We start from the raw sequence: 27,088 nt of genomic DNA, 5'->3' as shown, positions 1-27,088 counted from the left end.
AACACCGTTTTACATATGCGGGCGCGACTTCTGTATGCGTTTTCTTTGCTGTGCGAGCTTTAAAAAAAAAATTTAAAAAATCTTATCTATTTTATTTATTTTAAAATTTATAAATTGTTTTAAAAAAAAAAAAAATTTTGATCACTTTTATTGCTGTCACAAGGAATTAGACATGGGCGCCATCAAAAAAATTGGTTTAGTTCTGTTCCGTTACGATTCGTATTAAAATTAGTTCGTATTTCGTGTCCGAAATTCCGTTTCGTACGAAATACGAATTTCCGTTCGTTAATTTGTATGAACGACGTTCGTTACGATGAATTTAAAGGCAAAAAATATACCTCAATATGACAGTCGATGCTGATGGAAGTTTGGTTTTTATCCGAAATACTAAATTCCGTTGAAGAATTTCCTATCCGAAATACAAAGTTTCATTAGATGAGAAAGAGAGAAGCGGATTGTCTGCCATAGGCCGCTGGTCCAGTTTGCGCCTGCTCCTCCTGGGGCTGCTTATTATGAGGGGCTCCCACCATCCCTGCGCTATACTGACTTCCTCCTGGGGCTGCTTATTATGAGGGGCTCCCACCATCCCTGTGCTATGCTGACTTCCTCCTGGGGCTGCTTATTATGAAGGGCTCCCACCATCCCTGTGCTATGCTGACATCCTCCTGGGGCTGTACCTCTGCTGTGCATATTATGAGGGGCTCCCACCATCCCTGTGCTATGCTGACTTCCTCCTGGGGCTGCTTATTATGAGGAGCTCCCACCATCCCTGTGCTATGCTGACATCCTCCTGGGGCTGTACCTCTGCTGTGCATATTATGAGGGGCTCCCACCATCCCTGTTTTATGCTGACTTCCTCCTGGGGCTGTACCTCTGCTGTGCTCAGTATGTCAGTACAGCACAGGAATGGTGGAAACCCCTCATAATGAGCACAGCAGAGGTACAGCACCCAGAAGAAATCAGCACAGCACAGGGATGGTGGGAGCCCCTCATAATAAGCAGCCCCAGGAGGAAGTCAGCACAGCACAGGGATGGTGGGAGCCCCTCATAATAAGCAGCCCCAGGAGGAAGTCAGCATAGCACAGGGATGGTGGGAGCCCCTCATAATAAGCAGCCCCAGGAGGAAGTCAGCACAGCACAGGGATGGTGGGAGCCCCTCATAATAAGCAGCCCCAGGAGGAAGTCAGCACAGCACAGGGATGGTGGGAGCCCCTCATAATAAGCAGCCCCAGGAGGAAGTCAGCATAGCACAGGGATGGTGGGAGCCCCTCATAATAAGCAGCCCCAGGAGGAAGTCAGCACATTTGAGATTCGTACGAAACGAATCGCACATGTCTACAAGGAATGTAAACATCCCTTGTGACAGTAATAGGTGGTGGCAGGTACTCTTTATGGAGGGATCGGGGGGGCCTAAAAGACCCCAAATCCCTCATTTGTACTTCAAAGTATTCAGATCGCCGATTCTGAATACTATATATTTTTTTAAAACCAGCACCATTGTCATGATGTCGCTTCCGTGTTTACAATTAGGAGACTGGAATGAAGCTGTTTACGTCTTCATTCCAGTCTGTCCCTAGCTGCCAGAAGCAGCGGATTTTTGATCGGGGCTCCTGGTGGAACGGGAGCTCCGGTAAGAGCGGCGGGAGGCGGTGGGAGGGGGGGGGGCGTCCCCTCCCGCTGCTCCGGTATAACAGCCGAGCAGCTTTTAGCCGCATTGGTTGTTATCGCTGGAAAGCCGATCGCCGGCTCTAAAAAACAGTACCGGGATGATGCCTGCAGCTGCGGGCATCATCCCGGTATAACCCCCAATAGCCTAATACGCACATCTGCATACCCTCGGCGGCAAGAGGTTAGCCCTTGTACACACGGTCGGACATTCTGACAATTAAATCCGTCGGATTTTGTCCGACGGATTTTATCCGAAACTATTGCATACACACAGTCGGACAAAGTTGTCAGAAAATCCGATCGTACTTAACGTGATGACGTTATTTCGTTAGGACGGGACTACGTTCAGGCTAGTAGCCAATAGCTTTGGTCTAGGAATTTGATCTGAGCATGCGTGGCACTTTGTCCGATCGGAATTCTCTACACGTGATCGGACAAAGTCCCATCGGATCATGTTGTCGGAAAATTTTATAGACCAGCTGTAAAACTTGGTCTGTCGGATACTCCGACGGATGGAGCCCACACACTGTCGGATTATCCAACAACACGGTCCGATCGGATATTGTCCATTACAATGTCCGACCGTGTGTACAAGGGCTAAAACTCCATTCAGTAACAAGCTGCAGGGAAGATTTTCTTTAAAGTGAATCTACAGACAAAACTTTGTCTTGTGTTTTGGATGGAGTAGGAAAGGGTTTGGAACCCTGTCTACTTTTTATTGCTTCCCGCTGGGAAGATTCACCCCCTCTGTTTGTCCTGGTGACCAATGGCGACACTTTAGGATTTCCTTCTACTTCCCCCTCAATGAGACTCGGGTGACAAAGAAAATGTGAGAGGGGAGGAATCCGTTCCTCGGGCGTATCCGAAACCAAACAGGAAACAACGTTTCGGCTTTAGATCTGTGTTTAGACTAAGATGATACTTTGTTATAATTATGGGATATTTTAGGACTAAAATTATATTTTAAGACTAAGATGATACTTTGTTATAATTATGGGATATTTCAGAACTAAAATTATATTTTTAGACTAAGATGATACTTTGTTATTATTTTGTTCTAGTTTAGGACAATGTTTTTTATTTTTCTATTTGTGGGAAGGTTTGTGGCAGTAAAAGGATGTTGTTTTGGCAAAGAAAATGCAGAATATATGTCACTCACAATAACGAATTCTTTCCATATATTTATTTTCCGGCTCAGATCAAATCTAATGGGTACGAAGTTCACCGTCTATGACAATGGGGTGAACCCAGTGAAGACGCCCTCCAGCCTGGAGGCCAGCAACTTACGGCAGGAGCTGGCAGCCATCTGCTACGTAAGTGTGCGGTCTGCGTCACAAGATTCCACGTTTATCCAGTTGTCTCATTGGTTACATTTTATTTTTCTGTACTACAGAAATTTCTAAGGGGGGGGGGGGGGGGGGGGTTTATCTGCCATGACACTATAAGGTCTCATTTGAACAGGTATTGTTTTTGCGCATTTGATGCATTTTGTGCGAAAGAAAATAGCAAAATAAAAGCATAAATAATAAATCTAGTATACAATAGACATGTGCACTGCCAAAAAATGTGTTTGTTTTCGTTTCATTAATTTTTGTTTTTTTTTCGGGTCGTTATGATTGCAATTTGAAAATTCGAAAATCAGAGAATAAGAAAGAAAATTAGAAAAATCGAAAGAATAACTAACTAACTAATAACTATTAGACCCCTTTCACACCGAGGGCATTTTGCAGACGCTATATCGTTTAAAAATAGCGCCCGCAATCTGCCCTCAAACAGCTGGAGCGGTGCGCTGGCTGGGCGTCAGGAAAAGTCCTGGCAGCAGCTTCTTTGGAGCGGTAAAGGAGCGGTGTGTGTTTACCGCTCCTCCACCGCTGCTCCCCATTGAAATCAATGGGGCAGCGCGACTATACCGCTATTGCGGTGCATTGCGGGCAGTTATAAACCTTTCTCAGCCACTAGCAGGGGGTAAAAGCGCCTCGATACTGGCCAAAGTGCGCCGCAAATCCGACGGTAAAACGCCGCTAAAAATAGAGGAGTTTTACCGCCAATGCTAGGGGATGCTCAGTGGGAAAGCGGTCTTAGACCTTTCTTAGACCCCTTTCACACTGGGGCGTTTTTCAGACGTTTTTCAGGTGCTTTAGCGTTAAAAAAAGCGTCTGTAAAGCGCCTGAAAGAAGCCACATCTGCAATCCCAATGTGAAAGCCCGAGTGCTTTAAGTGCCCTTTCACACTACCAGCGCCCGAAAAAAGCTTGTAAAGTAAACTAACGGCGCTTTACCAATGTTTTTCGAGCACTAGCGGAACGCTTTTAACCCCTGCTAGTGGCCAAATAAAGGGTTAAGAGCGCCCACAATGCGCCGCTGCCAAAAGCGCTTTGCAGGCATTTTACAGGTGCTCCCCATTGATTTCAATGAGAAGGGGCGCTTTAGGCGCGGTGTAGTCACCGCTACAAAAGCGCTGCAAAGATGCTGCTTGCAGGACTTTTTTTTGACGCCCTGCCAGCGCAGCGCCTCAGCGTGACAGCACTCAGGGCTTTCACATTGGGATTGCAGATGAGGCTTCTTTCAGGCGCTTTACAGGCGCTTTTTTTTAACGCTAAATCGCCTGAAAAACGCCCCAGTGTCAAAGGGGTCTCAAATTATAAGTATTTGAATTTCCTTTCAAATTTGGCTGTTAGTGAACATAACAAATACAAATTTATCTGAAGTTACGAATTATCCGAAATAACGAATGCCGCATCTAAACAAATGGAACAGAACAAATTAATAATTAATTAATAATAACAAATTAATAACAAATTAATAATAAATAATAAGAATAATAATAAAACATTATTAATATTATTATTTATTATTATTAATTTGTTCCGTTCCATTTGTTTAGATGCGGCATTCGTTATTTCAGATAATTCGTAACTTCAGATAAATTTGTATTCATTACATTCACTAACAGCCGAATTTGAAAGGAAATTCCAATACTTATAATTTAATGGTTAGTAATAGTTAAAGAGGAGGGCCAGTTTAAAAAAAAAAAAAAAAAAAAAAGTCAGCAGCTGCAAACACTGCAGCTGCTGACTTAATAAAATCACTTACCTGTCCAGGGCGCCCGCGATGTCGGCCGCCCGAGGCCGAGCCGTCCCTCGGCTCTCGGGTCCCGGCGCCGCCATTCCCTGTAAGGGAAACAGGCAGCGGAGCCTTACGGCTTCACTGCCCGTTTCCTACTGCGCATGCGCGAGTCCCGCAGCGCTTTCTGAATGGGACGCGCTGTGTTCTGGAACACACAGTTCCCAGAACACAGCGCGACCCATTACCCAGAAGACGCCGCGACGAAGACAGAAGACGGAAGATCTCCGCGGAGGAGGAAGAGGAAGATTAGGATAAAGTGCCTAGCAACAGGCATTTCTGGTAAGTAAAAAAAATAAATAAAAAATTTCTCATTTTATTTTTTTTTAGATTTTTTTGTCATTTTTAACATTTTTTGGTTTTCAGGGTGGCCCTCCACTTTAAGTTATTATTAGTTAGTTATTATTTCAGATTTTTGAATTTTCGTTTTTTCTGACTTTCGAATTTCCAATTACGAATTTTCGAATTTACAAATATTTGAAAAAACGCGTTAAACGGGTTTTCATTAATTTGGATATTTCCGAATGAACTAATTTTCCAAAATTCGTTAAAAAGCTAATTTGGAATGAAATGAATTGCACATGTCTAGTATATAATTGCTACACAAGTCACATTGTGATTGAATGTCATTATGTTGTCTCACCACCTGTTTTAACCCCTAAAAACCTGTACTACCACCCTGCAACCATTCCACGGAATGGGGTGCAATCAGCAGGCGTTACTGCCCTCTGAATGCAGGGATGGGGGAGGGTTATTTTCTGCTGCTGCCCTAAGAGGAGTAGTTGGGGGGGGGGATTTAAAAATGCAGCTCAACCGTGTGTTTTTACTGCTCCTTCAAAGTGTAAACATAGCCTCTGTGAAAATTCACTTTGCAGAGTAGCATTTCCATTGATAAAATTTCTAGCCCGAAACTACATCATTCCCTGAAGAGTCGTCCACATTCATTGATCTGATGGAAATATTTCATCTTTGTTACTCCAGGAAACCAATGTATTAGGCTTTAAAGGACCTCGAAAAATGAGTGTGATTATTCCAGGGATGAACATGGACCATGAAAGGGTTTCTATAAGACCAAGAAATGTGAGTACCCCCGCTGTGCCCATCATGAGGGGTTCCCATCATCCCTGTGCTGAGTTCCCGGGTCTGAACACCCGCTGTGCCAATTATGAGGAGTTCCCACTATCCCTGTGTTGAGTTCCCGGGTCTGTACACCCGCTGGGCCCATTATGAGGGGTTCCCACCATCCCTGTGCTGAGTTCCCAGCTCTGTACACCAGCTGTGCCTATTATGAGGGGTTCCCATCATCCCTGTGCTGAGTTCCTGGGTCTGTACACCCGCTGTGCCCATTATGAGGGGTTCCCATCATCCCTGTGCTGAGTTCCCGGGTCTGTACACCCGCTGTGCCCATTATGAGGGGTTCCCATCATCCCTATGCTGAGTTCCCGGGTCTGTACACCTGCTGTGCCCATTATGAGGGATTTCCACCATCCTTGTGCTGAGTTCCCGGGTCTGAACACCCGCTGTGCCCATTATGCGGGGTTCCCACTATCCCTGTGTTGAGTTCCCGGGTCTGTATACCCGCTGTGCCCATTATGAGGGGTTCCCACCATCCCTGTGCTGAGTTCCCAGCTCTGTACACCTGCTGTGCCCATTATGAGGGGTTCCCACCATCCCTGTGCTGAGGTCATATTTTTAGCCACAAAATACTTACTAGCTGTGCACACATAGTCCCACCACATGGACACTGACATAACAAAAGTATGAAGTGAATCTGGGATCAACAACGACAAGCATTATTTTTTTATCTGTGAAATTTTGACAATTCAGGACTCAGGAGCGCACGAAGGCAATGGAGGAGAGGAAAGGTTAGGGTAGGCTATGAAGAGGGTGCAGGAGATGATCACCAGACTTGTCTCAGATAGAGTAGCCCCCCCTGGGAATTCATCCAGCATTGCGACTTCCTCATCTTCCCGCTCCTGCTCCTCCACAGCTTGATCAATGACACGACGCAATGCACGCTCCATAAAGAAGACATAAGGTACCATGTCACTGATGGCGCCATGGCTGCGACTGACCAGTTTGGTGATCTCCTCAAATGGCCGCAGAAGTCTGCATGCGTCGCGCATGAGCAGCCACTGGCGCGGTGAAAAAAACCCAGCTCCCCAGAACCTGTTCTGCCGCAGAGTTCATACAGGTAGACGTTAACTGCACGTTTCTGCTGGAGCAGCCTATCAAGCACATAGAAGGTTGAGTTCCATCGTGTCGGGCAATCGCAAATAAGACGTCTGACTGGCAGATTGTGTCGCCGCTGAATGTCAGCAAGGCGAGCCATGGCCGTGTAAGATCTTCTGAAATGGGCCGAGATTTTCCTTGCCTGTCGCAAGATGTCCTGGACTCCAGGGTATTTGACAACGAATCGCTGCACGACCAAGTTTAAGACGTGTGCCATGCATGGCACGTGCGTGATTTTGCCCTGTTTCAATGCGCTAAGCAGATTGGCACCATTGTCACACACCACTTTACCAACTGTCAAATTGAGCGGTGTTAGCCACTTTTTTTTTATTGCGTTTGTCACTCTTTGTAGTATCGCTGCAGAACCGCTCAGCAGTCACAATGCTGCACAGTGGAAACGCACTATACTATGCTTTCTATATGTGCAAGTATTTTATACATGTATTACACACCTATATACTGCATACCAAATAGTACACCTATACCAGTCCTTAAAAGGACCTTTGTGGACCTAGTAGCTAGTGATTTGCAGACTGTCCCTCAGTCCCTACACTGATAAAGGACTGCTGCAGAATAGGGCAGGAATCTGCAGCACAGCCCTGCACCAGCACCCTATATATTGTACACCTATACCAGTCCTTACAAGGACCTTTGTGGACCTAGTATCTAGTGATTTGCAGACTGTCCCTCAGTCACCACACTGATAAAGGACTGCTGCAGAATAGGGCAGCAGTCAGCAGCAGTGCACCACAACCCTATATATTGTACACCTATACCAGTCCTTACAAGGACCTTTGTGGACCTAGTAGCTAGTGATTTGCAGACTGTACCTCAGTCCCTACACTGATAAAGGACTGCTGCAGAATAGAGCAGCAGTCAAGTATAATATTCTTTCTATAGTTGGAAGAAAGTATATTATACGTGTACAACCCTATATACTGTACACCTATACCAGTCCTTAAAAGGACCTAATAGTAATAGCTAGTGATTAAACTGACTGTCCCTGCTCCACACAGCGTCCTGTCCCTCCCTGCACTGACAAAAGACAGGCTGCTGCAATCACCAGCACAGCAGTGCACTGAACCCTATATACTGTACACCTATACCAGTCCTTAAAAGGACTTTTGTGGACCTAATAGCTAGTGATTTGTGTCACTACAGTCTCTCCTTGCTCCACACAGCGTCCTGTCCCTACACTGACATAAGACAGAATGTAAAATGTCCGCCAGATCAGGTCTATTTATAAGGTAGGGGGAATGTCCAATTGTCCATGTGCTGAAATGTCTCAATTGGCTGTCCTGTACCCCATGATGGATGTGTCATCATAGGTCAAAGTTCTTTCACACTGTAAACACATATGTCCGCCGGGCGAACAGCGGCAATAGTCCGCCGATCAGGCGAATCACGAACATGCAAAATTCACCGTGAACCGACCACCGGGCGAACAGTTTGGCCATCCCTAGTTCCCACCATCCCTGTGCTGAGTTCCCGGGTCTGTACACCCGCTGTGCCCATTATGAGGGGTTCCCACCATCCCTGTGCTGAGTTCCCGGGTCTGTACACCCGCTGTGCCGATTATGAGGGGTTCCCACCATCTCTGTGCCGAGTTCCCGGGTCTGTACACCCGCTGTGCCCATTATGAGGGGTTCCCACCATCCCTGTACTGAGTTCCCGTATCTGTACACCCGCTGTGCCCATTATGAGGGGTTCCCACCATCTCTGTGCTGAGTTCCCGGGTCTGTACACTCGCTGTGCCCATTATGAGGGGTTCCCACTATCCCTATGCTGAGTTCCCGGGTCTGTACGCCCGCTGTGCCCATTATGAGGGGTTCCCACCACCCCTGTGCTGAGTTCCGAGGTCTGTACACCCGCTGTGCCCATTATGAGGCGTTCCCACCATCCCTGTGCCGAGTTCCCGGGTCTGTACGCCCGCTGTGCCCATTATGAGGGGTTCCCACCATCCCTGTGCCGAGTTCCCGGGTCTGTACACCCGCTGTGCCCATTATGAGGGGTTCCCACCATCCCTGTGCCGAGTTCCCGGGTCTGTACACCCACTGTGCCCATTATGAGGGGTTCCCACCATCCCTGTGCCGAGTTTCTGGGTCTGTATGCCCGCTGTGCCCATTATGAGGGGTTCTGGACCTGGAGAGGGATTTGTCTCTCACATTCATTTTGGTTCTTTTTGCAGGAACATGAAACACTTCTCTCCCGATGGCAGAACAAGAGCACAGAGAGCGTCATAGAACTGCATAACAAAACGCCCGTCTGGAACGATGACACCCAATCCTACGTCCTGAACTTTCATGGCCGCGTCACGCAGGCTTCTGTGAAGAATTTTCAAATTATACACGACAACGATCGTAAGTGTCCACCGCCAACAAAATCTCCACCAGCGCTTTTGATATCTCTTCTATTTACTTGTGATTTTTAGTTTTTCTTTAATAAGTGTACTGTCATTAAAATGTGAAATCTGCCAAATCTGCCCCCCCACACACATACGTAGGTCAGAGCACAGTGTGCACAGGGGGGTGCAATCATTACTGCCATATTCCCGACATACCTCTGTCCAATGCCGCGTCCACACGATCGGAAATTCCGCCAGAAAAAGACCGATGAGAGCTTGTGGTCGGAAAATGCGACCGTGTGTACGCACCATCTGAATTTAGCTGGCCGAATTCCAGACAGAAAAAAGATCGAGAGCAGGTTCTCAATTTTTCGGTCGGGACAAGGTTCCGATCGGAAATTCCGATCGTATGTACCAATTCCGACGTGCAAAATTCCTACGCATGCTTGGAAACAATTCAGCGCACGCTCTGAAGCATTGAACTTCGTTTTCTCGGCTCGTCATTGTGTTGTACATCACCACGTTCTCAACGGTCGAAAGTTCCGCGAACTTTTGCGTGACCGCGTGTATGCAAGCCAAGCTTGAGCGCAATTCCGTCGAAAAAACCATCCAAGATTTTTCTGATGGAAATTCCGCTCCTGTTTCCGGGGCAGAAGACAAGAGAGCTCATTCTTTACTGGGCACTCAGCATTTTTTGTGATTAATTCGTTTAGACAAGAGATACAAAGTAACATTGTTTCTAAACATTGATCAGAGATAGAGAGATACAAAGTAACATTGTTTCTAAACATTGATCAGAGATAGAGAGATACAAAGTAACATTGTTTATGAGCATTGTATCTCTCTATCTCCCATCTGATCAATGTTTATAAAAAAAATGTATTGCATATCTCTATCTCCTGTCTGATCAATGTTACTTTGTATCTCCTGTCTGATCAAAAAACATTGCCTATAAACGTTGATCAGACAGGAGATAGAGAGATACAAAGTAACATTGTTTCTAAATATTGATCAGACGGGAGATAGAGAGATACAAAGTAACATTGTTTCTAAATATTGATCAGACGGGAGATAGAGAGATACAAGTAACATTGTTTATAAACGTTCATCAGGCAGGACATAGAGAGATGGAAACGAACATTGTATATAACCATTGACCAGAGATGGAGAGATACACATTAGCATTGTTTATAAACATTGATCAGACAGGAGATAGAGATGCAAATGAACATTGTTTATAAACATTTATCACATGGGAGATAGAGAGATACAATGTAACACTGTTTCTAAACATTGATCAGACAGGAGATAGAGAGATACAAGTAACATTGTTTATAAACCTTAATCAGACAGGAGATAGAGAGATACAAAGTAACCTTGTTTCTAAATATTGATCAGACGGGAGATAGAGAGATACAAGTAACATTGTTTATAAATGTTAATCAGGCAGGACATAGAGAGATGGAAACGAACATTGTATATAACCATTGATCAGAGATAGAGAGATACACATTAACATTGTTTATAAACATTGATCAGACAGGAGATAGAGATGCAAATGAACATTGTTTATAAACATTTATCACATGGGAGATAGAGAGATACAAAGTAACATTGTTTATAAACATTGATCAGACAGGAGATAGGAGAGACACAAAGTAACATTGTTTATAAACATTGATCAGATGTGACCTAGCAACTTGCTTGCCCGCTACAGTACATAAACTGAAATGGGGCGGCAGCTACAGGCATAGCTAATGTAATGGTACGTCACTGCCTTTTTTCCGGGTTTCAGGTGTACGCCCCCCACCCGCCTGCTCTCCTTTGATTTGATCCTTTGATAAAATATTATTGTTTATAAACATTGATCAGATGGGAGATAGATACAAAGTATCATTGTTTATAAACATTAATCAGACAGGAGATGGAGAGATAAAAAGTAACAGTGTTTATAAACATTAATCAGATGGGAAATAGGGAGATACAAAGTAACATTGTTTATAAAAATTGATCAGACGGGAGATAGAGAGATACAAAGTAACATTGTTTATCAACATTGATCAGACAGGAGAAGTAACATTGTTTATAAACATTGATCAGACAGGAGATAAAGAGATATAAAGTAACATTGTTGACCTATAATTTTTTTTTTCTCTTTCAGCGGACTACATTGTCATGCAGTTTGGTCGCGTAGCGGAGGACGTGTTTACAATGGACTACAATTACCCCATGTGCGCCCTGCAGGCGTTTGCCATAGCCCTGTCCAGCTTTGACAGCAAACTGGCCTGCGAGTAACTAGGAGAAGGAAAAAAAAAAAAAAAAAAGAAACACGGCCGCCTACTTGTGTCTTACTCTCCCTGTTCTACGGGCCCAAGAGACTTTGCTCATGCAGTGTATTTCGTTCTGTTGCCATACGTGAAGAGGAGAAAAAAATAATGAGTGTTTACACAACGGCTATATTTCTATTTCCAGGAAGTCTTTTTTGTAAATAGGCATACGGCCGCTCGCCGAGCGTCTTGTAGGACTCATACGGCCGCTCGCCGAGCGTCTTGTAGGACTCATACGGCCGCTCGCCGAGCGTCTTGTAGGACTCATACGGCCGCTCGCCGAGCGTCTTGTAGGACTCATACGGCCGCTCGCCGAGCGTCTTGTAGGACTCATACGGCCGCTCGCCGAGCGTCTTGTAGGACTCTCATTAGGGAACGTCAAGCTGGTGGCCCGTCATGGAAAACGGTCGTCATATTTTTGTATTTGTTTTTTCCTTTGGGGAGGTTGGTGGGTTTGGTGAAGGGGAACTCAGAGCTTTGACCAAACCCACAGCCAGGGGAGGCATTGCCCCCCCTCCCCCCCCCCCCCACGACTAGCTAAGCAGCTGACCCTCTCTGTGATCTGTTTAGTAAGGCGAGGACAACCATTAGCCCTCCAGCCGCTGAGGAACTACAAGGCTCAGCAACTGGACAGCTCCTTTATTTTTTCTTTTCCTTTATAACAGGACCAGTAAACCCGAAACAACAACAAAATTCCTCGTGTGAAAGAACTCCTGATAACGTTTGTATCAAGTTTTATATAGAAAATGATACATTTTTTATCCTGTCGCTGATGGCCGGGCAAACTCTACCGCCTGGACTGGAATCGGAGGGTGGATCTCCGGGCCGGGAATTTTATTGGGCACTTTGTGTTGAATGTTACAAGTTTTTAACCACTGAACACTTTTACCCCCCACAGCCCAATCGCCCTAGTCATTCCGGTTACTTCGATGCTGGGAAGTGTTTTCTGGAGAAATAGCGGTCGCTATTTATGGAACTTCTGTCTGAGCAGTGACACCGAAAGTCGTGTTGTGTGCAAATTGTTCTAATGTTTTTGGCGGCACGTTGGATGAGACGGGTGACGTGTCTTATCCTCTGGGTTGCTCTGTGTGTGTCAATAAAACAGTTATTCTTATACTATGTAACCAACAGTTTATGGGCACCTGACCACCACTGCCGCTATATGACCGAAAGTATGCGACAAGCCCCCCCAATAATGGAGTTCAGATGTCTCCATTGAAGGGTACTCTTAACACTCCATCATACAAAGTCATTGTAGGCCATTGTGCTCCTCCAACCTTGTGGTAACAATTTGGTAAAAAAAACGTTTATGTCTCACCATGACTTTTTCCCCGTGTAGAAAGCCAGATCCATAAAGACATGGTTTGACCAGTTTGGTGTGGAGGAACTTGAGTGTCCTGCACAGAGCCCTGACCTCAACCCTACTGAATACCCTTGAGATGAATTGAAACAAGCCAGGTCTTCTCATCCAACAGCTCCATAAAGACATAATTTGACCACTTTTGTTTGGAGGAACTCGATTGTCCTGCACAGAGCCCTGACCTCAACCCTACTGAATACCCTTGAGATGAATTGAAGCAAGCCAGGTCTTCTCCATAAAGACATGGTTTGACCAACTTGATGTGGAGAAACTCAATTGTTCTGCACACACAGAGTCCTGACCTCAACCCTACTGAATACCTTTGGGATGAATTCGAACAAGCCAGGTCTTCTCCATAAAGACATGGTTTGACCAACTTGATGTGGAGGAACTCGATTGTCCTGCACAGAGCCCTGACCTCAACCCTACTGAATACCTTTGAGATCAATTGAAACAAGCTAGGTCTTCTCCATAAAGACATGGTTTGACCAACTTGATGTGGAGGAACTCAATTGTTCTGCACAGAGTCCTGACCTCAACCCTACTGAATACCTTTGGGATAAATTCGAACAAGCCAGGTCTTCTCATCCAACAGCTCCATAAAGACATAATTTGACCACTTTTGTGTGGAGGAACTCTATTGTTCTGCACAGAGCCCTGACCTCAATCCTCCAACCTTGTGGTAACAATGTGGTAAAAAAACTTTTATGTCTCACCATGACTGCTTCCCTGTGTAGAAAGCCAGCTCCATAAAGACATGGTTTGACCAGTTTGGTGTGGAGGAACTTGAGTGTCCTGCACAGAGCCCTGACCTTAACCCTACTGAATACCCTTGAGATGAATTGAAACAAGCCAGGTCTTCTCCATAAAGACATAGTTTGACCAACTTGATGTGGAGGAACTCAATTGTTCTGCACAGAGTCCTGACCTCAACCCTACTGAATACCTTTGGGATGAATTCGAACAAGCCAGGTCTTCTCATCGAACAGCTCCATAAAGACATAGTTTGACCACTTTTGTGTGGAACTCAATTGTCCTGCCGAGAGCCCTGACCTCAACCCTACTGAACACCTTGGGGATGAATTGAACATTTAAGTTCCCTTGCCCAAGTATCCAAAAGAAAATTTATGAGGTCATGTATTGAAGTTAGATGAGAAGGCCTGGATCATCACCAGCTTCATCCAGTTTGGTGTGAAGTGACTCAAGTGTCCTGCACAGAGCCCTGACCTCAATCCTACTGGACACTTTGTGGATGAATTTAAAATTTTAGCTCCCTTGCCCACTTATTCAAAAGAAAATTTATGAGGTCATGTATTGAAGTTAGATGAGAAGGCCTGGATCACCACCAGCTTTCCAGTTCATCCAGTTTGGTGTGAAGGAACTCAAGTGTCCTGCACAGAGCCCTGACCTCAACCTTACTGAACACCTTGGGGAAGAATTGAACATTTAAGTTCCCTTGCCCACTTATCCAAAAGAAAATTTATGAGGTCATGTATTGAAGTTAGATGAAAAGGCCTGGATTACCACCAGCTTTCCAGTTCATCCAGTTTGATGTGAAGGAACTCAAGTGTCCTGCACAGAGCCCTGACCTCAACCCTACTGAACACCTTTGACATGATTTGGAAAGCTGATGGTGATCCAAGCCTCCTCATCTAACATCAGTACCTGACCTCCCAAATTTTCTTTTGGATGAGTGGGCAAGGGAACTAAAATGTTTCACCCCAAAGTGTTCAGTAGGGATGAGGTCAGGGCTCTGTGCAGGACACTCAAGTTCCTTCACACCAAACTGGTCAAACCATGTCTTTATGGATCTGGCTTTGTACATAGGGGGTACAGCCATGCTGGAACAGATAAGAGTCTTCATCAAACTGTTACCACAAGGTTGGAAGAGCATAATTGTCTAAAGTGATTGTATGCTGTAATATTACCATTACCCTTCACTGGAGACACCTGAACCATGGAGACCCCTCCAAATGATGAAGTTCAGGTGTTTCCAGTAATATGTACCATTAATACTACATCACACAAAGACATTGTAGACAATTCTTCTCTTCCAACCTTGTGTTAACAGTTTGGTGAAGACCCCTTTCTGTTCCAGCATGACTGTGCCCACCCTGTGTACAAAGCCAGCTCTCCATAAAGACATGGTTTGACCTGTTCAGTCTGGAGGAACTCGAGTGTCCTGCACAGAGCCCTGACCTCATCCTTACTGAACAAGATTGGGATGATTTAGAATGTTGATCGTGAGCCAGGTCTTTTTTTTTTTTTTTTTTGGCGCCCAATGTGGGGCCCAAGGTGTGAGCCAGGTCTTTTTTTGGCGCCCAATGTGGGGCCCAAGGTGTGAGCCAGGTCTTTTTTTGGCGCCCAATGTGGGGCCCAAGGTGTGAGCCAGGTCTTTTTTTGGCGCCCAATGTGGGGCCCAAGGTGTGAGCCAGGTCTTTTTTTGGCGCCCAATGTGGGGCCCAAGGTGTGAGCCAGGTCTTTTTTTGGCGCCCAATGTGGGGCCCAAGGTGTGAGCCAGCTCTTCTCATCCATCATCAGAACCTGACGTCACAGATGGGAACAAAGTCCCACAGACACCCTCCAAAATCTTGCCTTCCAGGAGATGGAGGATAGCCACAAAGGGAACAAACTCAATATCAATGTTCATTAGGGGAGGAGGGATCAACTCCATATCAGTGGTCTTGGTTTTGTAACGGGATGTCCTACAAGGTCATAATGGTGCGATGGTCAAGTGTGCACAAACTTTTGGAACCTTTCCTGAAATAGACATAGAGGCCAACCATTTCTACTTTTCATTCCTGGCCGATAAATGTGTGTGGCCTTCCAGATAAGTATATTCAGATCAGGTCAGTAACTAACCTCTTCAGATGGTCGGTGACGGACTCCATGGGTCTCTCGGGAAAGGTTTGCTTTAAAGTAAAAAAAAAAAAAGTCTTTTGACCTGAAATTTAAAGGCGCAGTCAATATAATTCTGAGGTCTTGAGATACCCCCAGGGAGCTCTCCGACCTTCTCTGGGGTTTCTGTTTTCCATCCAGGAAATATTGTATTCTTCCCATCCTCCTCTCCCTTATGTCAATAGAATGGTTATCATGGAACACTTGTTTGTAATGTAGGAAAGGGAAGCCTCAGATACGCCCCCTACAGGCTGCTTGTTGCCTCTCATATACAGAGAATGTCAGAAGCTCACAGGGACATCACAATGAGGCGATAGTCTGACTTTTACAAAGGCCAGGCTGGCGTTCCCGGCTCTCGGCTCCCTCGGGTTGATCAGCACTGCTCTTCAATACCTATAAAAACGAAATACGTTCCTGACATTTATTTAATGAAGGCCAATTCCACAGCACAGAGCACACAGTCATATCCACACCATTCCCTGCCGGCTGACGCAGATTACAATCTGATCTCCCCACCACAGATAAACACTGAGTACAATTTTCAGTATGAAAGGCACATTTCTGCAGAGAAAACAAAAACATAACTAAACTCAGAAATAATGTAAATGAATAATGAGTAACATTGTTTATAAACATTGATCAGAAGGGAGATAAAGAGATACAAAGTAACATTGTTTATAAACATTGATCAGAAGGGAGATAAAGAGATACAAAGTAACATTGTTTATAAACATTGATCAGACGGGAGATAGAGAGATATAAAGTAACATTGTTTACAAACATTGATCAGACGGGAGATAAAGAGATACAAAGTAACATTGTTTACACTGTAACATAGGTTGGAATTGATGTCTTTTTTCAACCTCACCTACTATGTAACATTGGACTGCTGTTCAATATGCATAAAAACAAAATACTTTCCTGCCATTTATTTAATGAGGACCAATTCCACAGCACAGAGCACACAGTCATATCCACACCATTCCCTGCCTGCTAAAGGCACTTATTACCTGCCACTGATTACCAGCCCTTCAATGTGGATGTGGTGGCTGCATTTGTTTTCTTGTTTTAAAAAGAACAAGAAATGATCTGTTCAACCTACCAGAAAAACATAAAAGATTGGCGGCAGTAAAAGAACATTGAGTCTGTCTGTCCCCCCCATTTTCTGTTTCCTATTTCCCTAGTGCAGTGATGGAGAACCTCGGCACTTCGGATGTTTTGGAACTACATTTCCCATGATGCTCCACTACACTGCAGAGTGCCGGTGTCTTGTCTAATAGCGTCCTCCATCGGATAGTGTCCCCTGCGTACTGCGCATGCGCAGTACACAGGAACACAGATTCCGAAAATTGCCGAGGATGAACGGCGCCTGCGCCGTGAGTCCAGGTTCTATCCCCACTATCCAAGTGGACATAGAGTCAGAATAAAAAAGAGCCGAGCACAGCGAGGGGCCCTCTAAAATTCACAACCCTATGTCCGCTTGGATGGTGGGGCTACCACCTCCACTCACGGCGCAGGCACCGTTCAGCTTCGGAGATTTTCCGAAGCTTCGTCTGCTCCGTACTGCGCATGCGCAGTACGGAGCGGACACTATTTGATGGCCCGACTCTATACGGCAGAACACCGGAGCATCATGGGAAATGTAGTTCCAAAACATCTGGGGGGCCGAGGTCCGCCATCACTGGCCTGGTGTATAGATCTACGTTCGTCCCAAGCATGTTTAAATTCACTTACTGAAGACGGACCCCCTACCTCAGGTCCAAAAAATGCGTGTCCTTGTCACTTCCTGTGAGAGTATACAGGCATACCCCGCTTTAAGTGCACTCGCGAGTACGGACATACCCACCCGTGTACGTAAAGTACCCCGCAAGTAAAGACATTCCACGCCGCGCAGCCGCAGTACAGCCTGGAAGAGGCGGAGCTACCACCCTAGGTTGTCGCCAGTGAAGAGGCAAAGTTCTTGCCAGCCAGGAAGAATTCGAACGTTGGATAGCCGCACTCCGAAAAACTTCCCCTTTATTAAAAAAATAGATATCAAAGCATCACAGGGCAATACAGACTAACTGCACAGCGTCTGACGCGTTTCACACCAGATATGGTTCTTGCCAGCCAGCCCAGAGTTACTGCCTAAACGTAAGTGGATTACTGTACAGTACTTTTCCACCTCGTGAATGGCGGCCCATAGCAATAGCGCATTGTGTTGCGCCACAACGCATGGAAATGTGTGACATCAGAGCGTGTAAAGGGGCCGGTAGGATCTGATGACATCATGTCGAGTTCTCTGGGGCTGAAATTTCATTTGCACTCAAATCCCTGAACCTGAAAGGAAAGCTCAGTTTATAGAGACCAAAAACCAACAGCGATTGATTTTGTTACATTGTAGCCATTTAAACTCCTTTTCTAAACATTGGGGTGCAGTGATTGGCTGTGACGTGGGGGATAGACAGCCGAATTTGTGACACTGACCAGAGGGGGTAGGGTAGTATCTGCTCCTCAGAGGGGGGAGGGTAGTATCTGACCCCCAGAGGGGGAAAGTAGTATCTGCCCCTCAGAGGGGGGAGGGTAGTATCTGACCCCCAGAGGGGGGAGGGTAGTATCTGACCCCCAGAGGGGGGAGGGTAGTATCTGACCCCCAGAGGGGGAAGGTAGTATCTGCCCCTCAGAGGGGGGAGGGTAGTATCTGACCCCCAGAGGGGGTAGGGTAGTATCTGCCCCTCAGAGGGGGGAGGGTAGTATCTGACCCCCAGAGGGGGGAGGGTAGTATCTGACCCCCAGAGGGGGGGTAGTATCTGCCCCTCAGAGGGGGGAGGGTAGTATCTGACCCCCAGAGGGGGTAGGGTAGTATCTGACCCCCAGAGAGGGGATGGTAGTATCTGACCCCCAGAGGGGAGGGTAATATCTGACCCCCAGAGGGGGAGGGTAGTATCTGACCCCCAGAGGGGAGGGTAATATCTGACCCCCAGAGGGGGAAGGTAGTGTCTGACCCCCAGAGGGGGGATGGTAGTATCTGACCCCCAGAGGGAGGATGGTAGTATCTGACCCCCAGAGGGGGGATGGTAGTATCTGACCCCCAGAGGGGGAGGGTAGTATCTGACCCCCAGAGGGGGGATGGTAGTATCTGATCCACAGAGGGGGAAGGTAGTATCTGACCCCCAGAGGGGGAGGGTAGTATCTGACCCCCAGAGTGGGGATGGTAGTATCTGACCCCCGGGGGAGGTAGTATCTGACCCCCAGAGGGGGAGGGTAGTATCTGACCCCCAGAGTGGGGATGGTAATATCTGACCCGGCAGCTCTATGGAAGTGGGGGGTATGCGGTAGCGCTGGACTAACAATGATGGGAATTGGTTTTGACCCAAGTCCAAAAGAGGGGTCAGACCCCTTGGAGGAGGCGAATCCCCGATACCAGCGGGGCGTGTGCAGACCTGGATCTAAACCTGAAAATGTTATATGCTGCAGCTTACTAGTCCATGGGGTGGTGGCTGCATTTGTTTTCTTTTCTTTCTCTCCCTGCCCCTACCTACTCCTCTGTATCTATGGGGGGAGCAATGGGGGTCACCCTAGGCTGCTCTCCTCATATAGACTACAAACATGCCTGTATCTTTTCATTCCGCAGAGTAATTGGTCATTTACATCAGATAACTAGGAAAGAAGATATTCTTCAGTGCAGCCCAACACAACATTTCTGGCAGGATCAACAGGGGCGATTCTATCATTTATGAAGACGTTCTTATAATCGCTTAAATAAAAAAAGAAATTGAATGCAATCTCCACATCTAGAGACTCTACGCTACAATCTATGACATTTCTCTTCCTGGGGTTTATCTTTTTTAGGAGGAACTTCAGTGCCTTTTTGTTTGGCTCCACCCACAATGCCCCCCCCCCCTTCGCCATTTTCATTATTATGGCACATATGCCAAGGGCTTTACCTGACCATCAGGTCCTGGCAGGGCCCTTTGACGCATCTGTGCAGGAGATTTCCCGCGCATGCACAAACACGGTGAACACTTGGATCTTCCAGAACAGCTGCACAGAACTACCTGAGCCGACGCGCGGGGAAACCCGTGCATGCGCAGGACCCGAAGCCTGGCGGTACATCTGAACACGCAAATTCAGGAGGATGCAAATGTCATCCTCAACTAGGCGAGCAATGCTCCTTTGAAACGCAAAATCTTTTAAATAAAATAAATAAATATCCAAATGTGAGTGTGTGTGGGGGGGGGGGGGGGGGATGGGTAGGACGAAATTGGTTTATGGTGGAGGTCTACTTTAAGGTCCTAGGTTGCTGCCTGTCTGATCATGATGGAGGGATCATCAGAAGATCTAATCCTGGATTTGTGGTTAGGAGCGTCTAGTAAAAAAAAAAAAGTCAGATACAGCCAACGCATTTCAGGGGAATCCTCTTCTTCAGCAGGTGTAAAAGGACAATAAGTCAAACAAAAGGTCCATTTAATCAAAGGGTCAATTTACTGTCCTTCAGACTTTAAGAGGGCCAGTAGCCCACTGTGGGCACTGAGTCTCAGGCTTGGTGGTCAGTGGGAGTAAAATAATTGCTACGATTAGTAGGAGGAAGAATAGTGCCCCATCATTGGTGCTAGTTCAAGAAATTGTTCCCCGTCATTGGCATCACTGGGAGGGAGAGTGCCCCATCATTGGTGTCCCATTGTCGATGTCAGCGGAAGAAATAATGCCCGATTGTTGATGTCAGTTTGAGGAATAGTGCCCCATCATTGGTGTCAGTGGGAGGAATAGTGCCCCATCATTGGTGTCAGTGGGAGGAATAGTGCCCCATCATTGGTGTCAGTGAGAGGAATAGTGCCCCATCATTGGTGTCAGTGGGAGGAATGATGCCCCATCATTGGTGTCAGTGGGAGGAATAGTGCCCCATCATTGGTGTCAGTGGGAGGAATAGTGCCCCATCATTGGTGTCAGTGGGAGGAATAGTGCCACATCATTGGTGTCAGTGGGAGGAATGATGCCCCATCATTGGTGTCAGTGGGAGGAATAGTGCCCCATCATTGGTGTCAGTGGGAGGAATAGTGCCCCATCATTGGTGTACATGGAAGGGATAGTGCCCCATCATTGGTGTACATGGAAGGAATAGTGCCCCATCATTGGTGTCAGTGAGAGGAATAGTGCCACATCATTGGTGTCAGTGGGAGGAATGATGCCCCATCATTGGTGTCAGTGGGAGGAATAGTGCCCCATCATTGGTGTCAGTGGGAGGAATAGTGCCCCATCATTGGTGTCAGTGGGAGGAATAGTGCCACATCATTGGTGTCAGTGGGAGGAATGATGCCCCATCATTGGTGTCAGTGGGAGGAATAGTGCCCCATCATTGGTGTCAGTGGGAGGAATAGTGCCCCATCATTGGTGTACATGGAAGGGATAGTGCCCCATCATTGGTGTCAGTGGAAAGAATTGTGCCCCATCATTGGTGTCAGTGGAAAGAATTGTGCCCCATCACTGGTGTCAGTGGGAGGAAGTATGGCCTATAATCTGTTCTAGTGGGAGGAGTAGGGCCCCACTGTTGTGCTCAATGACAGGCATTATGCCCCCATGGTTGGTGTCGGTGAAAAGAATGGTGCCTCATCATTGGCATCAGTAGGAGGAAATAATGAAGCCATGAGAGGAATAATACCCCAAGGGCCACAAAAAAGAAAGCAAAGGCCAACGTCGGGCCCCTTGGGCCACACTTTGGTAGTCATAAAAGAACATGGAAGGAACAAGAACATACCGGATATAATACCATCTGAACTATAGTTTTATTTTCCTTTTCATGCCCCCGAAAGGCGTTGGCTGTATTTCGGTTCAATAAACTTTATTAATAAGCTTCCAAGTGAGACGACCATTTTTTTTCCCTTGGCGCTCCTAACCACATCTCCAAAATCTGACTCTCTGGACAGGAAGTGGGCGGAGCATCAGAGAACATCTCCTCCGCCCACCGCGCTGTCACCCAATCATTGAAGTCTGTGGATGTTATTAGAAGTTCTTTTACACGCGGCAATGTGTCCGATGGGGGTTGGGCGGTCTGAATTGTAGAATAAAGAAGTTGCCTTGTCTATTTTACTAGAAAACTAACCACCTCGTCTTGGTTGTCCCTGTGCGCCGTCTACGGGGCGCCAATCTCTAACGCTGACCCGTCCTAGCGATGTCTACAATTGTTCTAACCAAGGAAGACCTTGTATTCCAGAAGCACAAGCCGCCCATTGCCTTCACTCCTCCCCTAACAAGAGTTTTTCTTTCTTTCTTCTTCGGTGTGTAACTAACCCGCTTCCCGCCATTGGCGATAATATCGTGACCATCAAAGTTCCTTCCTTTCTGTTCTAGTCCTCCATAGAGAATCCGTCTGACCCCCAGAGACGGGGGAGACTCGTCGCCTTTTTCCTCATTCAGAATTATTATTATTTTTTTGTTGGTATCTGTAAAAGGAGGGCAGGTGAATATTTTGAAAGTGTATTATATATTAAAAAACGATATCTGTTCCTGATTGTACGTGATTTCTTTATTCCGTTGTCACGGTCTATGGAGCGGCCATCGTGCTTCCAGCGAACCTCCCGCGGCCCGCCTCCCCCTCAGTCTTCTACAGAGTTACAGGAAGACAAATAATGGAACTTTGTATCCTTTATTACATCACTTATTGTATGGTTTTAAACAGGGATTTTTTTCCCAGAGAAAAGGTGCAGGTACTTTCAAGGCACTCTTTGGTTCCACCCTCTACCCACCTCCGAGTACCGTCCCATGTCTCCACCCACTACCCACCTCCGAGCACCGTCCCATGTCTCCACCCACTACCCACCTCCGAGCACCGTCCCTTGTCTTCACCCCCTACCCACCTCCGAGCACCGTCCCTTGTCTCCACCCCCTATCCACCTCCGAGCACCGTCCCTTGTCTCCACCCCCTACCCACCTCCGAGCACCGTCCCTTGTCTCCACCCACTACCCACCTCCGAGCACTGTCCCTTGTCTCCACCCCCTACCCACCTCCGAGCACCGTCCCTTGTCTCCACCCCTACCCACCTCCGAACACCGTCCCATGTCTCCACCCACTACCCACCTCCGAGCACCGTCCCTTGTCTCCACCCCCTACCCACCTCCGAGCACCGTCCCTTGGTTCCACCCTCTACCCACCTCCGAGCACAGTCCCTTGGTTCCACCCTCTACCCACCTCCGAGCACCGTCCCTTGGTTCCACCCTCTACCCACCTCCGAGCACAGTCCCTTGGTTCCACCCTCTACCCACCTCCGAGCACAGTCCCTTGGTTCCACCCTCTACCCACCTCCGAGCACCGTCCCTTGGTTCCACCCTCTACCCACCTCCGAGCACAGTCCCTTGGTTCCACCCTCTACCCACCTCCGAGCACAGTCCCTTGGTTCCACCCTCTACCCACCTCCGAGCACAGTCCCTTGGTTCCACCCTCTACCCACCTCCGAGCACCGTCCCTTGGTTCCACCCTCTACCCACCTCCGAGCACAGTCCCTTGGTTCCACCCTCTACCCACCTCCGAGCACCGTCCCTTGTCTCCACCCACTACCCACCTCCAAGCACCGTCCCTTGTCTCCACCCACTACCCACCTCTGAGCACCGTCCCTTGGTTCCACCCTCCACCCACCTCCGAGTACCGTTCCTTGGTTCCACCCTCCACCCACCTCCGAATACCGTTCCTTGGTTCCACCCTCTACCCACCTATGAGTAGCGTTCCTTGGTTCCACCCTCTACCCACCTCTGAGTACCGTCCCTTGGTTCCACTCCCTACCCACCTCTGAGTACCGTCCCATGGTTCCACCCTCTACCCACCTCTGAGTACCGTTCCTTGGTTCCACCTTCTACCCACCTCTGAGTACCGTTCCTTGGTTCCACCCTCTACCCACCTATGAGTACCGTTCCTTGGTTCCACCCTCTACCCACCTCTGAGTACCGTTCCTTGGTTCCACCCTCTACCCACCTCTGAGTACTGTTCCTTGGTTCCACCCTCTACCCACCTCTGAGTATTGTTCCTTGGTTCCACCCTCTACCCACCTCCGAGCACCGTCCCTTGGTTCAACCCTCTACCCACCTCTGAGAACCGTTCCTTGGTTACACTCCCTACCCATCTCTGAGTACCGTTCCTTGGTTCCACCCTCTACCCACCTCCGAGCACCGTCCCTTGGTTCAACCCTCTACCCACCTCTGAGAACAGTCCCTTGGTTACACTCCCTACCCATCTCTGAGTACCGTTCCTTGGTTCCACCCTCTACCCACCTCTGAGTACTGTTCCTTGGTTCCACCCTCTACCCACCTCTGAGTACCGTTCCTTGGTTCCACCCTCTAACCAACTCTGAGTACCGTTCCTTAGTTCCACACTCTACCCACCTCCGAGCACCGTCCCTTGGTTCCACCCCCTACCCACCTCTGAGTACCGTTTCTTGGTTCCACCCTCTACCCACCTCTGAAGTCCGTCCCTTGGTTCCACCCCCTACCCACCTCTGAGTACCGTTTCTTGGTTCCACCCTCTACCCACCTCTGAAGTCCGTCCCTTGGTTCCACCCTCTATCCACCTCTGAGTACCGTCCCTTGGTTCCACCCTCTAATCACCTCTGAGCACTGCCCCTTGGTTCCACCCCCTACCCACCTCTTAGCACTGCCCCTTTGTTCCACCTCTACCCCCCTTTGAGCACCATCCCTTGGTTTCACCCCCTACCCACCTCTGAGCACCGTCCCTTGGTTCCACCCCCTACCCACCTCTAAACACCATCCTTTGGTCCCACCCTCTACCCACCTCTATGCACCATCCCTTGGTTTCACCCTCTACCCCCTTTGAACACTGTCCCTTGGTTTCACCCCCTACCCCCCTTTGAGCACCATCCCTTGGTTTCACCCCTACCCACCTCTAAGCACCATGCCTTGGTTCCACCCTCTACCCACCTCTGAACACAGTTCCTTGGTTCCACTTCCTACCCACCTCTGAGCACCTTCCCTTCTCTTTAAGTGCTGTCTACTGGCTCCACCCCCTACCCGCCTCTGAGCACCGTCTACTGGCTCCACCCACTTCTCACCTCTGAGCGCCATCTACTGGCTCCCCCCACCTGCCTCTGAGCGCCGTCTACTGGCTCCACCCCCTACCCGCCTCTGAGTGCTGTCTAGTGGCTCCACCCCCCCCCCACCTCTTAGCATTGTCTACTGGCTCTACCCCCTACTCACCTCTGAGCGCTGTCTACTATCTCCACCCCCCTACCCACCTCTGAGTGCTATCTACTATCTCCACCCCCTACCCACCTCTGAGTGCTATCTACTGGCTCCACCCCTACCCACTTCCCAGTTTCGCCCCTTTTAGAGAATACAGAACCAAGTATCCTGCTACTAAGTAGTTTATATGGAATTTTATAGACCCCCACCCCAGCATCAATATTCCCCCTCAGCAACAATAGGCCCCACTGCAGCAACAATAGTCCCCCTCAGCAACAATAGGCCCCACCCCAGCAACAATAGACCCCCTCAGCAACAATAGGCCCCACCCCAGCAACAATGGACCCCCTCAGCAACAACAGACCCCACCCCAGCAACAATAGACCCCATCAGCAACAATAAGCCCCACCCAAGCAACAATAGACCCCATCAGCAACAATAAGCCCCCCCAGCAACAATAGACCCCATCAGCAACAATAAGCCCCAGCAGCAATAGACCCTCAGCAAAAGAGGCCCCCACCACAGCAACAGTAGATCCCCCACACAACAACAGACCTGCTCCCTAGCAACAATTGACCCCCCCCCCCAACAAAATACCACCCCAGCAACAATAGACCCCCACAAGCAACAACAGATCTCCTAGCAGCCAGCATCAATAGATCCTCCAACAGCCAGCTACAATAGACCTCTCCCTCAACAGTAGATCCTTCTGAGCAACATAAGACCCTTCCCCACCAGCAACAATAGACCTACCCAGGCTATGTACAGTCCTGAATTACTAACAGGTTAATTTTTCAGTTTGCTTGCGCCCCCCCCCCCCCCCCCCCCCAAGAAATTTTGAGCACCAGCCCCCTGCTAGAATCTACTTCTGCTTTTCCAAATAGAAAACACTGAACATAAATTCTGGGCTGTTCTGGAGGATACGTTTTTTTTTTTTTTTTCTATACTAAACAGAGCTGCACGATATCGCCACCTTGTGGACATTTGTGAGTAATACGAGGTTCAGCATTTCACTTGGTTTCCAAAACATCCTCATGTACCTCAGGAGAAGCCGGTATATACCGTATACTGTATATCAGCTCACCGATCCTTATGTAGTGTCTGCATTTTTTTTAGTTTTTTAGCTTTTTTTCATTTATTTTTATCCGGTGATCCTGCCAGCAAGCCTGTCATTTCTCAACTTCCTTTACAGGACGGAGCTTTCCAGACAAAATGTCAATCAAAGAGTTGAGTTAAATCATTTACCACAGAAAGGGGTGCTTACAGTGATCAGCTTTCTTTTTTTTTCTTTTTTTTTTTAAACCTTTATACCAAAAGGAACTAAACTTTTACGGTAACTGCTTTTGAAGTGTGGGCTCGGATTCAGTTTCAGTTTGTTAGTGTATCTAAATCTGCTAGTGCAGCTAACACTCCCCTCCCTCCAGACTGACAATGCTGCTGCCCAGGGGTGTCTCTATTGCTTCTCCAGTGGAGTAAAGACCCCATTAAGGGAACCCAGGCCCACGCCCCTCCTATCCATCACCGCCTCCCCCTTTCAGGATGCCGGGCACATGGATTCCAATGGGGGGGATTGGAAGCACTGAGGCTCTAATTGGCCTCAAAACGGGATGGGCTCGGGGGCTCGGGGTGCAGAGAATGCAAGCGGAGTCCACCCAGGTGTGTTACAACAACGAATGAATATTCAACTATTGTAACACTGAACCTCCTCCCGGCCAATCAGAAAGTGGGTTTTGACACCCGTCACCCAAATGGCTGAAAGAACAGGCAATCTTATTGGATGCCTCGGAGGAGAGAAAGAGCCGCACGCTGGAAGCCGCCGATGGAGGAGAGGACATAGAGCCGCTGCACGCTGCCCGCCTAGATAGGGGTAAATGCCAGGGGGGGGGGGGAGATGGGAGGTGCCGCCGGCCTCTTGGGGGGGAGTGGTTGTTTGCAGCCCCCCCTCAAAAAAAAAAAAAACACCAGCCGCCACTAC

The 27,088-nt window shown here is 47.8% G+C and overlaps 1 protein-coding gene across 4 annotated transcripts in view; it reads left to right on the top strand.

Annotated features, from left to right (window-relative positions):
* TUB (TUB bipartite transcription factor) overlaps positions 1 to 22,433 on the top strand; it is a 216,135-nt gene extending 193,702 nt beyond the window's left edge. For all 4 annotated transcript variants that reach the window (XM_077453673.1, XM_077453671.1, XM_077453674.1 and 1 more), the window contains 4 exons: positions 2,867 to 2,981; positions 5,772 to 5,870; positions 9,211 to 9,382; positions 11,528 to 22,433. In XM_077453673.1, coding sequence (XP_077309799.1) covers positions 2,867 to 2,981; positions 5,772 to 5,870; positions 9,211 to 9,382; positions 11,528 to 11,661 — 520 coding nt within the window. In that variant the 3' untranslated portion in view covers positions 11,662 to 22,433. The remainder of the gene's footprint in view (positions 1 to 2,866; positions 2,982 to 5,771; positions 5,871 to 9,210; positions 9,383 to 11,527) is intronic.
* The last annotated feature ends 4,655 nt before the right edge of the window (positions 22,434 to 27,088 follow it).

The sequence above is a fragment of the Lithobates pipiens genome, unplaced genomic scaffold (genome assembly GCF_037356315.1).
Source record: "Lithobates pipiens isolate NorthernLeopardFrog02 unplaced genomic scaffold, aLitPip1_a1.2 Scaffold_24, whole genome shotgun sequence".
NCBI lineage: Eukaryota > Metazoa > Chordata > Amphibia > Anura > Ranidae > Lithobates > Lithobates pipiens.
The sequence above is the reverse complement of the archived record's forward strand: the minus strand, read 5'-3'. Positions and strand labels throughout refer to the sequence as shown.